Source organism: Wyeomyia smithii, chromosome 2, assembly GCF_029784165.1.
Source record: "Wyeomyia smithii strain HCP4-BCI-WySm-NY-G18 chromosome 2, ASM2978416v1, whole genome shotgun sequence".
In the NCBI taxonomy this organism is placed as follows: Eukaryota; Metazoa; Arthropoda; class Insecta; order Diptera; family Culicidae; genus Wyeomyia; species Wyeomyia smithii.
Genome location: NC_073695.1, coordinates 259,323,243 through 259,339,221, shown reverse-complemented (window position 1 = coordinate 259,339,221; position 15,979 = coordinate 259,323,243). Strand labels below are relative to the sequence as shown.

The 15,979-nt window shown below is 41.7% G+C and overlaps 1 protein-coding gene across 9 annotated transcripts in view; it reads left to right on the top strand.

The window, feature by feature from the left end:
• Positions 1–15,979, top strand: part of LOC129719459 (uncharacterized) — a 93,445-nt gene that overhangs the window by 12,408 nt on the left and 65,058 nt on the right. For all 9 annotated transcript variants that reach the window (XM_055670788.1, XM_055670780.1, XM_055670786.1 and 6 more), the window contains exon 2: positions 6,231–6,933. In XM_055670788.1, coding sequence (XP_055526763.1) covers positions 6,497–6,933 — 437 coding nt within the window. In that variant the 5' untranslated portion in view covers positions 6,231–6,496. The remainder of the gene's footprint in view (positions 1–6,230; positions 6,934–15,979) is intronic.

Below are 15,979 nucleotides of genomic sequence, written 5' to 3'. Positions count from 1 at the left end.
ACAGTCACAAAAAGGACTGCAAAAGGATGCCCACAGGAGGGGTTTTCTCGCCCCTGCTATGGTCATTTGTGGTTGATGAACTGTTAACACAACTAGAATCAATGGGCTATGACTATGCGGACAACTACTATAGTTGTAATTCGTGGAAAATATCAGCACGTAATCAGAGATAGACTCCAACATGATCTAAATTTAACTACAATACAATGCTGGCCTAGCCTGTTAGTATCAGTAGGATCGCAGCGCTAGCCCCGCAATTGTCCTGTACACTAAACAGTCGGCTGCGAAGTCTGTGTATTAAAAACAGAAGGTCAGGTTCCAAATCGGAATATAGCACCAAGGCTTTGTTTGCTTTGTAGTGCTACATTCCGATTTGGGACTATCGATAAATCCAAAGAAAATCAACGTTATTATGTTTACTAGGGTGAGGAATCGCTATATGGAAAGAACGAAACTTGATAGCAAAAAGCCAGAACCAAGTTTTTTTGTTTTATTTGGAGCCCCAAACAATCCTAAATTGATTGGAAGTCGATTGGTTTTATCTCCGCATGGCGCATTGTATTTTAAATTTATATGGAGATTTGTATGGAAAAACCAACTTTTTTGCATTTTCCATTTTAAAGAGCTCAAAATGGCTTCATGACTTCAAATGGTAGGTTTTTTGATGCCTTACAACTTGGTCGAAGACACTAAAGAGCTAGGGTGTGCCGAAAAAATACTGGAGCTGTTCAAAGTTGAGTACGTCGAAATTTATGTTGCAAATCATTTTTTCTGCCAACACTGCCAGTGTACCGGCGTCAGGCAGGTTTCCATCAGAAGTAACCTCTGAAACACGTTGTAGATTCTATTTACGCCTAGAAAATTGACCTAAATTTGTTTGCTTGGTCTAGCTGAGTGTATAAACTTGTTACGACAGGTTACTTCTGATGGGAATCCTACTGACGCCGGTACATTGGTAATGTTGGCAGAGAACAAGATTTTCTGCATTCAAATCGACAAACTCCACTTTGAACAGCTATAGCTCTTCTTAGGGACATTCTAGCTCTTCAGTGTCTGCTACAAAGTTGTTAGGCATCTAAACTGCCGCTATTCGCATAACAGTCCTATGTAAAAGTTGCGAGTCCTATGAAATTTTTTCGAAAATGGGTCCAATTTGGTATGTTTTTCAAGAATAGTCATCAAAAAAGTAAGGTTTGATTTCCACAACCTCGATTTTAATGGCTACTCTTGTAGAGCATGCCAAAATGGAATCATTTCCGTAATAAACAAGAAAACATAGGACTTCTACATGGGACTGTTATGCGAAAAGCGGCAGTAAAATACTATACTTTAACATAATGTAGTGCATTATTAGAGCATTATTGAGCTATCTAGAAAGGTAAATGCAAAAAAGTAGGTTTTCCCATATTATTTTCATACAAATTTGAAATGCAATGCGCCAAGCGGAGACAAAACCAATCGACTTCAGATAAGTTTAGGGTTGTTTGAGACCCCGAAAGGAACCAAAAAAACTTGGTTCTGGAAAATCGATCACTTTTCCCCACCCTTATGTTTACACGCACGAAAAAATTAAAATTCCTGACCTGTGCCTTAATGGAACGAAATTAGAACTTTTTCAAGAAGTCAACCTTTTTTTTTTTTTTTGAAGGAGGGTTATTAAAAGTTTACTCTCATTTTTTTTTATTTTACAAGAAGTCAACCACTTAGGGGTAGCTCTAGACAGCAAATAAAATTGGAGCTCACACATGGAAAAAGTAATAAGTAAGGCTACAGGTGCCTTATGGCTCAGTTAAAAACAAATGGGCAGTCTTTAGTATGGTGGCCAAAAACAAATGTCAGGTGTGCTCAGGAGAAGCTGGGAAAGTTGCAAAGACTTGCCACAATTTCCATTACGGGAGCAATTAGAAGTACTCCTTCGAAGGCACTAGAAGCTATAATAAGCTTACTTACATTGTATTTATTTGTACAATTGAAAATTGGAAAAAACGCACTAAGGCTACAAAGAACAAAAAAGTTTCTTGAAGGAGACCTTCAGTATACTTAAACATTTCAAAATCAATGCGCTGTTAACTTAGGAAGACTGGATGGATAGGCAGTACAACTTTGAATAACTATTCCAAGTGACTGAGCCAAGTCGCACTTAATGCAAATCAGAAGGGCCTAGCGTTCAACCAGGCTTAAGAGTTTTCTACACGGATGGCTCCAGGTTAAACAACAGGGATGGGAGTGTGGCCAACGGTATTTAAAGCAGAAATACAGGCAATAATTGAATGCGCTACAACAAATGAATGTGCTACAATTTGTTGCGAGATGCAAATATATGCATTTTTTCGGATAGTCAAGCTGTACAAAAAGCACTGAAATCCGTTTCCTATTCTTCGAAATTGGTTTTGTATTGCATCCAATTGCAGCAGGTGGCTACGAATAGTGAAGTAAACCTATTCTGGGTACCCCGGCATTGCGGCATTGAAGGGAATGAAAAGGCTGATCTTTTGGCAAGAAATGGGCCAATGCAGTTATTCATAGGGCCAGAACCGTTTTTTGTAATCTTAAAATGTGCTCTCAAAATGGAACTCAAGAAGTGGGAAAAATAAATGATAGAAAACACTTGGAAAAACATCAAATCAGTGCGATAATCGAAAAGATTTATAGTACCCTAAAAACAGTAACACAGCGATTGCTCAGTATCTCAAAAAAGACTCATGTACCTTTAAAGTCTTGTAACGGGCCACTGACCAATAAACATTGCTTCAAACAGATAGATAAATTACAAAATGATGCCTGTCACTTTTGCAATTTAGATAGAGAAATCTTGGAACATTTAAGATGTGGCTGTGAAGCACTGTTTGATAAAAACTTCGAATGACTTCTCCCAATAAGGTAGTGAACTTTACTCGTTCAATAATATCTTATTGGGACGATCCCTATATTCAGCAAGTGGAAACCATTGAAGCGGAGGAGTCCTCATAGCGGTCTCTGTGAATTTTAATTCAGAAACTGTTGCTGCACCTAAATTCAAAGAATTCGAGCACATTTGGATAAAATCGCACATAGCAGGTGAAACACACGTATTCGCCTCTGTGTACTTTCCTCCACATAACGCTAATGAAATTACGTATGAAAAGTTTTTTTATTGCGCAGAAAAAATTTTATCTGAACTACCTCCAGAAGTGAAAGTTCACATCTATGGGGACTTCAATCAAAACACCGCTGACTTCATCTTGGACCCTGAAAACGAAAGCATCCTACTCCCAGTCGTTGGAGATAACATCACTTTGCACTTCATATTTGACGAAATTGCTAAACTAGGTTTGAACCAGATTAACCATGTAAGATACCGTGAAAATTGCTATTTGGACCTACTCTTAACGAATATCCATGAAGATTTCTGATTGACCGAATCAGTTAACCCACTGTGGAAAAACGAAAATTTTCACACAGCAATTGAATATTCTTTATTTCTACATGAATATCAAAGACCCAACGACTGTGAGTATGAGGAAGTCCTTGATTTCAAACTCGCGAACTATGCAAATATTAAAAACAAATTAAACTGTGTCAATTGGCAACAAATTTTTAGAGATGAAGGAAATGTCGAATCATCTGTTAGCGTCTTTTACAAAATTCTGTACAACATCATCTCTCAAGAGATTCCATTGAAGAAAAAACGACGGAATGCTAACACTAAACATCCAGTCTGGTTTAACAAACAAATAAAAAATTTAAAAAACCACAAACAAAAAGCCCACAAAATTTTCCAAAAACACAATAGCAGTGAAAATCTAGCAATTTACTTGGAAATATGTGATCAACTGAACTTTGCAATCAGTGATGCATTTGAAGAATTCAATGCAAAAACTGAACTAGAAATTAAGTCTTGTCCAAAGAACTTCTTCAATTACGTCAAAACAAAACAAAAATCAGACAATTCCATCAATAATGCAACTCGATGAACATGTTGGTGATAACTCGGAGAAAAATTGCAATCTCTTTGCAAATTTTTTCCAGGAAATCTATACCACATTTTCCGAAGAAAATCGCGACCGCGATTATTTTGCATTTTATCCAGAATATACATGAAACATTGGTGTCAACCAACTTCAGGTACAGGATGTTTTGCAGGGTCTGAGAAATCTAGACCCTTCCAAAGGACCTGGACCTGACGGAATACCTCCAGCACTCATGAGAAATCTTTCGAAGGAACTTACATCTCCTTTGTTCTGGCTGTTCAATATGTCGTTGGAAACTGGAGTCTTCCCAAATCTATGGAAAAGCTCATTTTTAGTGCCTATTTTCAAATCTGGGCGTAAATCTGATATACGTAATTATCGTGGAATCGCTATTATCTCTTGCATACCTAAACTCTTTGAGGCAATTGTCAATGAAAAGATATTTGCTCAAGTCAAAAATCGAATAACTGACAAACAACACGGCTTCTTCAAAGGCCGCTCTACATCCACAAATTTACTTGAATTCGTAGATTACTCATTGAATGCAATGGATAATGGGAACCATGTTGAAGCTCTTTATACAGACTTTAGCAAAGCATTTGATCGTATTGACATACCAATGCTACTTTTTAAACTGCAAAAAATTGGAATTGAGTCTGGTCTCCTGAAGTGGCTTGAATCATATTTAACAAACAGGCAACAAATAATAAAATTTAATGGAAAAAAGTCAAATCCCATACAAGTTACTTCAGGTGTTCCCCAAGGCTCCCACTTAGGACCACTTCTTTTTATTTTGTACGTAAACGACATTTCCTTCATCCTCAAAAATATTAAAGTTCTAATATATGCCGACGACATGAAGCTGTTTTTGGAAATAAAAAGTCAAGAAGACATCAATGTATTTCAGAATGAAATCCACACATTTTACATCTGGTGTAAGAAAAGCCTACTTGAATTAAATGTAAAAAAATGCAATGTAATATCCTTTAGCAGAAAACTAACAACGCCCAAAATTGTAATTGCATTAGGGGATCAGAATGTGAAGAAATGTGATAAAGTTAGGGATTTAGGAATAATCTTAGATTCTAAACTTAATTTCATCGACCACTATAACACTATCATACACAAGGCAAACAACATGTTAGGGTTCATCAAACGCTTCTGCTACAATTTTCAAGACCCGTACACTATCAAAACTTTGTATATTGCCTATGTGAGGTCAATACTGGAATACTGTAGCATTGTGTGGTCTCCTCGTCCTGGCGTACATGAATAAAGAATAGAATCAGTACAAAAGCAATTTCTACTATATGCTCTTCGTAAGCTAGGTTGGACCGCACATCGTCTTCCGTCATATGAAGCACGCTGCATGTTGATTGACATTCAAACATTAAAAGAACGGCGAGAGTACGCGATGGCTTCATTTGTAAACGATATCGTTTCGCAGAACGTTGTCCAGCAGTACTTCTTTCTAAATTGAACTTTTATGCACCCATTCGACAACTTCGACACCGTAGTTTATTTGCTCTTAACCATCATCGTACGGAATACGCAAAAAATGGACCTATAAATAGTATGATGAATTCTTATAATCAACACTGCGAAGCCATTGACTTTACGATGTCCCGGTATAAACTAAAACAGTGTTTCAAGTCCTTGGGGCTGAGGACACAAAATTAATTTGTTTTATGTTCGTGTATAGTTTAGAAATTATTGTAACCAGTCTACATATATGATTGACGAAATAAATAAATAAAAGCTAATAGTGGCAGGATCCCTTGATGAGGGTTACATTAAATCGGGGCCTGCCACAAAAAAAAATCAAATCTCTAGTCGCAGTGGAAAATGTAACCAACAGAAAAAAAAACATCAAACGGCATTAGAAAAATTATATCGAAAATCTAAAAGTTCACAATAACAATAAAGGTAACAAAAAAAAACAGAAACACGAATAGTGATTGCTTATTTGAACGCAATTTATTTGCCTAAATTTCCAAATAATTTCTGGCTCAGGCAAAATAGGGATAAGAAAAAAGAAGAACGGAGTATGTGATTCAACAAGCAAAATGTAAATATGTAATCACTTAGTAGTACCAAAAGATAAGATAAAAAGCTCATCACTCGGTTTTTGTTATGCTCATTGTTTATCACACAGTGCATGAATAAGCGCACAGTTTTACACAATATAAATTTATGATTGAGGCTATAATATCCTAGTGATCGACTGATGCCTGGCGCTGTAAACACTAACAACTGTTTCGATTTCTTTTGTACTTACAGGCCGACCACTCAGCAGTACTGCACGTGTGAGCAAGAAACACTTCCAAATGTGTACGAACGCAGTCGAACGTTGTCGGAACGAACCGCAGTGAAAGTTTGCTTTCTGTCCAACCGCAGACAGAATTCCCTTTCGTGGCTACGAGCCGCGTTGTCGCGCTTATCAAACGGTGCGCCCGTATTTTTTTTTGTTTTCCTGTGTTGTGGTGTGTAGTGTATTTAAGGCCAGCGTTTCCGCAACCGGAAACGCTACGACAACACTGACGGCGATGTCCAGTTGGGCACAACGAATGCACCGCCGGGCGGCGACCCTCGGCAGTGTGGTCACATCGTGTGGCCACCCGGGGTCACCGTATCCTCATCGGCTCGAAAAGGTTAAGTTCGGCGTCCCGCTGGACGAGGTGTGCAAAAACGACATTCCTGGCCCATTGCTGGTGCTGATACTGAAACTGAACAAGGAGGCACCGTTCCGAAAGGACGTCTTTCGGGCACCCGGGCATCAGGGTGCCATGAAAAAGCTGATCCACTTTCTGCAGCAGGGTCGACTTGTCAACGTGGACAACTATTCGGTGTACACGATCGCGTCGGTGCTGAAAAAGTTTCTCCGCAAAATCCCGGGGGGCGTTTTTGGTCGCGATGGCGAGACGGAGTTGTTCCAGATAGTGGACATCGATGATGAGCTGATTCAGCAGGAGAAGATTCACAAGTAAGTAAACTTTGAACACTGGTGTTAGGTTTATTCTATGCGTTATCCGCGAGAAACAGTCGTATAGTGGCGTTTACTTTGAATAACAATTAGTGTATGCTCACGAAGCTTAGCGAGCAGATTACTGGATTAAGCAATGGGGAATTGATGTTCTTGATATAGATTACTTTCTGATATAAAACGTATTTCGTGATTGTGGCTCGAATTGATAAGATAAATATTTGCTCGAAGTAATCGTATGCGATGCAACATCGTATCAAATCATATAGCACAGCGTAATTTCACAATGCTTTCTTTGAATATCGAAGTCCATTGCAGACCAGACCATAAGGCGACCTGTACTGTATAGGCGCTAAACCATGTAAAAACCGAATGTTTTTTTTATAGATAAAGGGTACAAATATTGTGAACAGTAAGGCACTAAATAGTCTATAGCCATGGTTTTGTTATCGCGCCGCCTATTGATGTTGGTGTGTCAAGCGAAGTATGAGAGCAAATACAAATTGTGAATGACTGCAATTCAACTGTACAACCAAATATGTTTCGACTGTATGTACATTGAAATTGTAGTTAGTGTGCTAGAGATGGCGGAGATTTCTAGCGCCCATCAGCGTGAATGAGTTATAAGTTCATGAGGGTTGATTGGGTGATGATTATTTCCACTCATCAAAATTGTTGGTAACACAATTTTTTTAACTCTTTTAAACTTGATTCATTCTGTGCCGAACACGCATCAGTACTGGACGTGTTTGGTGATCGGTCCGATAGAGTATAAAACAAAAGACGTGTGAACAAGTGTTGGCATTGTTTGCCTGGTCGAGTGAAATAAATCCGGGTTCAAGGTCGTTCCTTTGTGCAACTGTTTCGCATCGTGACTGCCAGCTGGTGCGTAAGCCGATTTGGCTGCTGGCTGGATTGTGCTACAGCAGTGGACGAGACACAAACGAGGAAAAAGAAGAAGCCATCAGTGTCAGCGAGTCGTATCGCTGTGTGGAGTGATCTCACACCTGGCTCGCTGCTGGTGGCTGTTTGGTGCTGCTGTATTGGTGCTGCTGGCTGTAACGGCTGCTACTTCGAACGATCGGACAACCAACCTTACTGGAAGGGAGAAATAAAAAGGTACGTGTTCTTGTCAGCGCTAGTGCGCTAAACATAGCGCGATGGATGTAGATCCCTCGCCTCCCGCGCCACCATCCCCGAACCCCTCTGACCCTGACCCTTCTGTTACCCCCTCCCCTGTTCATTCTTCAGTCCCCCCTCGCCCCAGGCTTTACCCAGACGGAGCCCAGGGCAGCTATACTGTTTATTTTCGGCCAAAGGCAGGACCGAAATCGAAAAAGTTGAACCTCTTGCAGATTTCTAAAGACCTGACGAAGGAGTACAAGGGCGTGACCGAAATTTCCAAGGTCCGGCCTAACAAGCTCCGTGTCGTGGTCGGTAACCTGAAAGAGGCCAACGATATAGCTTGCTCTGAGCTCTTCACACGCGAGTATCGCGTTTACATACCCGCACGAGACGTGGAGATCGACGGTGTCATAACCGATTCGAGTCTGTCCGTCGAGTGTATACTGCAAAGTGCCAAAGGGTGCTTTAAGAACAAAACGTGTCCCGAAGTAAAGGTGCTCGACTGCAAGCAATTGCGGTCAGCATCGATCATCGGTGGCAAAACAGTATACACTCCGTCAGACTCGTTTCGAGTTACGTTCGCCGGGTCTGCACTACCAAGCCACGTCTCGATCCACCGGGTTCGTCTCCCTGTGAGGCTCTACGTGCCCCGCGTCATGAACTGCCTGAATTGCAAGCAGTTAGGCCATACAGCCGCCTACTGCTGCAATAAGGCACGTTGTGGCAAGTGTGGGGAGTCTCATGCGGAAGATTCTTGCAGTGTTAACGCTGAAAAGTGTATTCACTGCGGAGAAAATCTGCATGAGCTCTCGACATGTGCGGTGTACATGCAGCGCAGGGATAAAATAAAACGGTCTCTCAAAGAGCGTTCAAAGCGTTCCTACGCTGACATGCTGAAGAAGACCGTTACCACTTCTCCCGTTACTTCGAACCCCTTCGATCTGTTGCCCTCTGAGGAAACCGATTCTGACGATTCACCAGCGGGAGCATCTTACGCCAATCCTGGGGAGTCTAGAAAGAGGAAAAGTGTTTCCTCTCCTAAACTTCCCAGAAAAGGTCCTAAGATTTCTCAAAGTGAAATGAAGGTTACAAACAAACCAAACAGTGCTGCGGAAAAACCGAAGCAAACTCCTCCTGGGCTGGCAAATTTAAAGTCCCAGAAGGAGTTCCCAGCACTGCCAGGAACATCTAAAACCCCAGTTGCTCCTTTTACACTCCCAGTTGATGAAACAAACTCTGGATTAGTGAAATTTTCTGACATTGTGGACTGGATTTTTGAAACTTTCAATGTACCCGATCCAATTAAAATTTTTCTTACAGCATTCCTCCCAACAGTTAGATCATTTTTGAAGCAGTTGACTGCCCAATGGCCTCTCCTTGCAGCGATTGTATCCTTCGATGCCTAATTCAACTGCGTATATGAAGGATTCTATCTCTGTCTTACAGTGGAATTGTAGAAGTATTTTACCAAAAATTGATTCGTTTAAAGTTTTGATAAATAAAAACAAATGCGATGCATTTTCCCTTTGTGAAACTTGGCTTACTTCAAATATTGATCTCAACTTCCATGATTTTAATATTATTCGCCTTGATCGAGACACCCCATATGGAGGAGTACTTTTAGGGATTAAAAAGTGCTATTCTTTCTATCGTATTAACCTCCCCTCGATTCCAGGCATCGAAGTTGTCGCATGTCAAATGACAATACAAGGTAAAGAGCTTTGTATTGCCTCAATATATATTCCCCCCAGAGCACAGGTTGGGCAACGGCTGCTCTTTGATTTAATAGAACTTCTTCCCTCGCCACGTTTGATTTTGGGAGACTTCAACTCTCATGGCGTGGCTTGGGGTTCCCCATACAATGATAACCGCTCCTCTTTAATCTATAACCTTTGCGATGACTTCGACATGACTATTTTAAACAACGGTGAAATGACACGTATCCCGAAACCTCCAGCGCGCCCAAGCGCTTTGGATCTATCCTTATGTTCGACGTCGCTACGGTTGGATTGCACATGGAAGGTAATCCTCGATCCTCACGGTAGCGACCATCTGCCTATTCTTATTTCAATTACTAACGGGTCAACTCGCATGCGACCAATTGACATTCCGTATGACCTCACACGAAATGTCGATTGGAAGTTATACGAGGAAATGATTTCAAAAGCGGTCGAGTCGATTCAACATCATTCACCACTTGAAGAATACAACCTCCTCGCGGGCTTGATTCTCGACGCCGCGTTGCAAGCCCAAACGAAGAAATATCCCGGCGTAACGATCAAAGAACGGCCTCCCACTCCGTGGTGGGACCAAGAGTGCTCCGATGTCTACACGCAAAGATCCGACGCGTTTAAGGCCTACCAGACGGGAGGTATACCTGGCGACTATTTACGGTATTCGGAGCTTGATACCAAGCTTAAAAGCTTGGCTAAAGCAAAGAAACGTGGATATTGGCGTCGGTTCGTGAACGAGACGTCGAGGGAGACATCGATGAGCACTCTTTGGAACACAGCCCGAAGAATGCGGAATCGCGTAACGGTCAACGAAAGCGAGGAGTCTTCAAGTAGGTGGATATTTGATTTTGCCAGGAAAGTATGTCCGGACTCTGTTCCTGAACAAAATATTGTTCGCGATGCGTCTCCGGGCCACGACGCGATAGAATCACCTTTTACGATGGCAGAACTTTCAGTTGCCCTCCTGTCCTGTAACAATAACGCGCCTGGATTAGATAGAATCAAATTCAACTTGTTGAAGAATCTACCCGGCAATGCCAAGAGGCGCTTGTTGAACTTGTTCAATAAGTTCCTGGAGCAAAACATTGTACCGCAGGATTGGAGGCAAGTGAAGGTGATCGCCATCCAAAAACCAGGGAAACCAGCTTCTAATCACAACTCTTATAGGCCGATTGCAATGCTATCCTGTATCCGGAAATTGATGGAAAAAATGATACTCCGTCGTTTAGACCACTGGGTCGAATCAAATGGTCTACTATCAGAAACTCAATTTGGCTTCCGCCGTGCCAAAGGGACGAATGATTGTCTTGCGTTGCTTTCAACAGATATTCAGCTGGCGTATGCTCGTAAAGAACAAATGGCGTCTGCGTTCTTGGACATTAAGGGGGCTTTTGATTCCGTTTCTATTGACATTCTTTCGGGTAAACTTCACCGACAAGGATTTTCTCCAATTTTGAACAATTTTTTGCACAACTTGTTGTCCGAAAAGCACATGCATTTTACGCATGGCGATTTGGCAACTTTTCGCATTAGCTACATGGGTCTTCCCCAGGGCTCATGTTTAAGCCCCCTTCTTTACAACTTTTATGTAAATGACATCGACGAATGTCTGGCAAATTCATGCACGATAAGACAACTTGCAGACGACAGTGTAATCTCTGTTACAGGAGCCAAAGCTGCCGATTTGCAAGGACCATTGCAAGATACCTTGGACAATTTGTCTGCTTGGGCTTTACAGCTAGGTATCGAATTCTCTCCGGAGAAGACTGAGATAGTAGTTTTTTCTAGGAAGCATGAACCTGCTCAGCTTCAAACACAATTAATGGGTAAAACGATTTCTCAGGTTTTGGTACACAAATATCTTGGTGTCTGGTTCGACTCTAAAGGCACCTGGGGTTGTCACGTGAGGTATCTGATGAAAAAATGTCAACAAAGAGTGAATTTTCTTCGTACAATAACCGGACAATGGTGGGGAGCCCATCCAGGAGACCTTATAAGGCTTTACCAAACAACGATATTATCTGTTATTGAATACGGGTGTTTCTGCTTCCGCTCCGCAGCAAACACACATTTGATCAAACTGGAGCGAATACAATATCGTTGTTTGCGTATCGCCTTAGGTTGCATGCAGTCGACCCATACGATGAGTTTGGAGGTTTTAGCTGGAGTACTACCATTGAAAAACCGCTTCTGGGGCCTGTCTTCTCGTATTCTAATCAAATGTGAGGTCTTGAACCGTCCCGTGATTGAAAATTTTGAAAGGTTAATCGAACTTAATTCTCAAACCCGTTTTATGACATTGTATTTCAATCACATGTCCCAAAATATTAACCCTTCTTCGAATATTCCAAATCGTGTCGACTTATCAAATACTTCTGATTCTACTGTGTTTTTCGATACATCCATGATAGAAGAAACTCGTGGAATCCCGGATCATTTACGCGTGCAGCAGATCCCTAAAATTTTTTCCAATAAATATCGAAACATCAACTGCGACAATATGTTCTACACTGACGGATCACTTCTTGATGGGTCCACTGGCTTCGGTATCTTCAATAACAATTTAACCGTCTCCCATAAGCTCGTTAATCCTGCTTCTGTTTACGTCGCAGAATTAGCTGCAATTCAGTACACCCTAGGGATTATCGAAAAAATGCCCACGGACCATTATTTCATCTTTACGGACAGTCTCAGTTCCATTGAGGCTCTCCGATCGATGAAAGATGTTAAGCACTCTCCGTATTTCCTGGGGAAAATACGGGAACATCTGAGTGCTTTATCCGAAAAATCTACTCAGATTACCTTAGCGTGGGTCCCTTCTCACTGCTCGATACCGGGTAATGAGAAAGCGGACTCTTTGGCTAAGGTGGGCGCAACAAACGGTGATATTTATGAAAGACCAATTGCCTTTAATGAATTTTTCGCACTTGTACGTCAGAATACGATCATCAGTTGGCAAAATGCTTGGACCAGAGGGGAATTGGGAAGGTGGTTACATTCCATAATCCCCAAAGTATCGACGAACCCGTGGTTCAAGGGGTTGGATGTAGGTCGGGATTTCATTTGCGTGATGTCCCGGCTTATGTCCAATCACTATAGATTTGACGCGCTCCTCCGTCGTGTTGGGCTCGGGGAAAGTGGTATCTGTGCCTGTGGTGAAGGTTATCACGACATAGAGCATGTGGTTTGGTCATGCCCTGTACACCGTGACGCCAGGTCTAAATTAATAGCTTCCCTGCAGGCCGAGGGTAGACAGCCGGCTGTTCCTGTTCGTGATGTCTTGGCGAGCCGTGACCTATCCTACATGTCCCTTATATACGTTTTCCTGAAATCCATCCACGCCCCAGTCTAGTCCCGTTCCCCTCCGTCTACACCCAACAAAACGACAAGAACACGTTTGAACCTTAAGCACAAAACCAGCAACCAGACCCCGCACAACAGAACCAGGACCCAAGGACTACGAGCCTCTGTCCCAACTCACGACATCGTGGCTCAGCAGAACGAATCCATACATGCCATTCGACGATTATCAGACGACCATTGAACAACAAAACACTGATTGGAAATCCCATGCTAGTTTTAAGTTAGACTTAATTTCAGCTCGTAGTCGGCAGCGAGGATAAAAAATTTGCTTTAGTTTTTAAGTCATCAGATATAATTGGCGCCGTTAAACATTAAATTGTATTTGTGCCGTGTCAAATAAATGTTATGTGAAGAAAAAAAAAAAAAAATAAACTTGATTCAATTAAACCCTTAGCTGCGTAACTGTGTTTATACAAGATTTTATTCCACAACCCCCTTGTTCGTCTCACAGAACTACAGCGAGGCCGGCGATTGAAGCAACGAGGCGAACTCGAGAATCGAACAAAAAGTGTACCAGTACCTGTCTGGGGTAGTATTGCGTAACAACGCCCTAGGATTTTATTTCGTTCCAAACAGCTCTCAGTATGGTTCCAGTGCTCAGTGGTAAAACGGTGCAACTCGACGCAAACCGAAGCCTACGGGTAACCACCAACGAGCGGAATACTTGATTGCACGGGCGTTTTGTACAGATTGGAAGTTGCAATTCAACCCGAAGGCGGTGGCCCCCTGTTTACTGCTGCAATGGTCTCGGTTGCGATGTTCCACAGCTGACTGCGCAAACCCACATTTGCCCTCCTTCTTCTTTGTCTGAGAATTCTCCGGTTCTGTGGTTCGTCGTTGCGCACAGCTGACGGTCACGCGCGGGTAATCGAAGTCAGCAGCTGAATGCCTCAGCTCGGGCTGCTGGTGTGACCTATCGGAGCGTCAATAGTATATCGTCTTTATTAGATCTTGGCCAATGAATGTTCGGGCATGATCTGCGTGTTGAGTTATGCATATAAGAATTAGACATTCGAGAAATGATCTGCTTTGTTTCTCAAATCCTTCTTTCATTTGAATTGCTTTTTCTTGTGGCCGATATAAAGCGGTGCAGAGACCCTTATTCGTCATCCGTTCGTAACCGGCACAGCGAACATCGGTCGCGGTACCGATCGTTGACCTCTTTTTCCCTCATTCGAGCTGCTGAAGGTTTACTGGCGGTTAGGGTACTGTACGACTGACAGAACTTATCGGTGAGTCGATGCCGTTTAAAAGAATTTGCATTTTTAATTGTCGTGCTTCCGTTACAACCTACTGCCCCCGACACAACACGGGTTTGTCCTGAGAAAAATTTTAATCGTGCGAATGGGTGGATGCAAACACAATGGTGGAAATTCTCAGACGCTTCAATAACTGGTGCCGTACTGTTTCGAGAGAATAGTTTGGAATAACAAAACCAGTCGAAAAACTCATGTAACCAGCTGATGACTTTTTCTTCTTGTAGGATTTAATCGTTTAAAGTGGATATCAGGCCATATTAGGTACAATACCGTTAGATGGCAAAATGGGGAAAACTTTGCCGAGTTCAGAATAGAACTATCTCTTATTCAAATAATTTTATTTGTGATTTACTGCGATAAAAAAGCACTGTTTTTTTTTATTTTAACAAAGTTTATTCGTAATAACCAATAACAAGAATTGAACAACAACAATATCTTACGCTATCCCAAAGGGCTAATAGCGGTCCCGATCAACTAGATTAGTTGAGAGAATTCGTTGTCGATTTTGTTTTGGCATAATTTGCATGTTGTAGGATACACCGTACCCCAGTGCTAAGTCGAGAAAATTTCCAGCTCAAATAGATCCTCGACCTAATCGGGAATCGAATCCGACATCACAACCGTGTGGGAGAGTTATCCGACCGACATCGGTAACCACAGAACCACGGGGACCATCACGAATTAAATTATTCTTTATAAAAATTATGAATCAAAGTAATTAATAAGAGGCCAGCCACATTCTATGTTGACAGATTTTTGACAATTTTTAATCCCACCCACTCCTCCTTCGTGGACAACCGTACATATTTATTCTGAAAATTTTGTATGAACCGTCAATATTGACAACGCCAGTCAGCTGTCCACGTGAAATCTGGGTAATTCGTATCTGACTTTGAAGAATTGTTTTGCTTTTTACGAGTACATTTTCTTTCGCTGCATCGAACTTTTGACCACGATCATTGAATTCTTATGCTGTCCCGAGTGCTCATTCTATCAGATCGTTTATCACCGTTAAAGAATAACTTTTTTTCTTCGCTTCAATACGTTTCTCCGTGAATTCCAGCATGCCGGATCTTCGTTCAGAAAACTGCACTCTAGCCGCAAAATTGCACACCAGAATCGAAAAGTACTTTTCGTTTTTCTTGCGATGTTTACCAGGAATTAAACAGAAGCTTGTACAAATCGTACGTGTTAAAAGTTCAACTAAATTTGAGCGTAATGCTATGTACTCTGCCTAATTATTAATACCTCATTCAACCATTCATAGTTCTGAAAAGAACCGATTTCATATTTTTCATCTAGAAATGCGTGCTGCAGAATGCTAATGATCGCACCACCACCGGTAGCAATAAATATTTTCCTTGGCCGCACATAATAAATTTGTTTTCCGCTCTGTCCTTCGGTAGCTGTGCCAGCAAAATATCCTTCAGGATACGATGGTACCACTTGCTGCAGTATGCAGAACAAAGGTAAAGTGTTCCGCAGTGCCTGAAACTTTACTCGTAATCAACTCTCGTTTCCTGATGTCACGTACCTCTAACAGCTATACTCCACTCGCTACCGCGT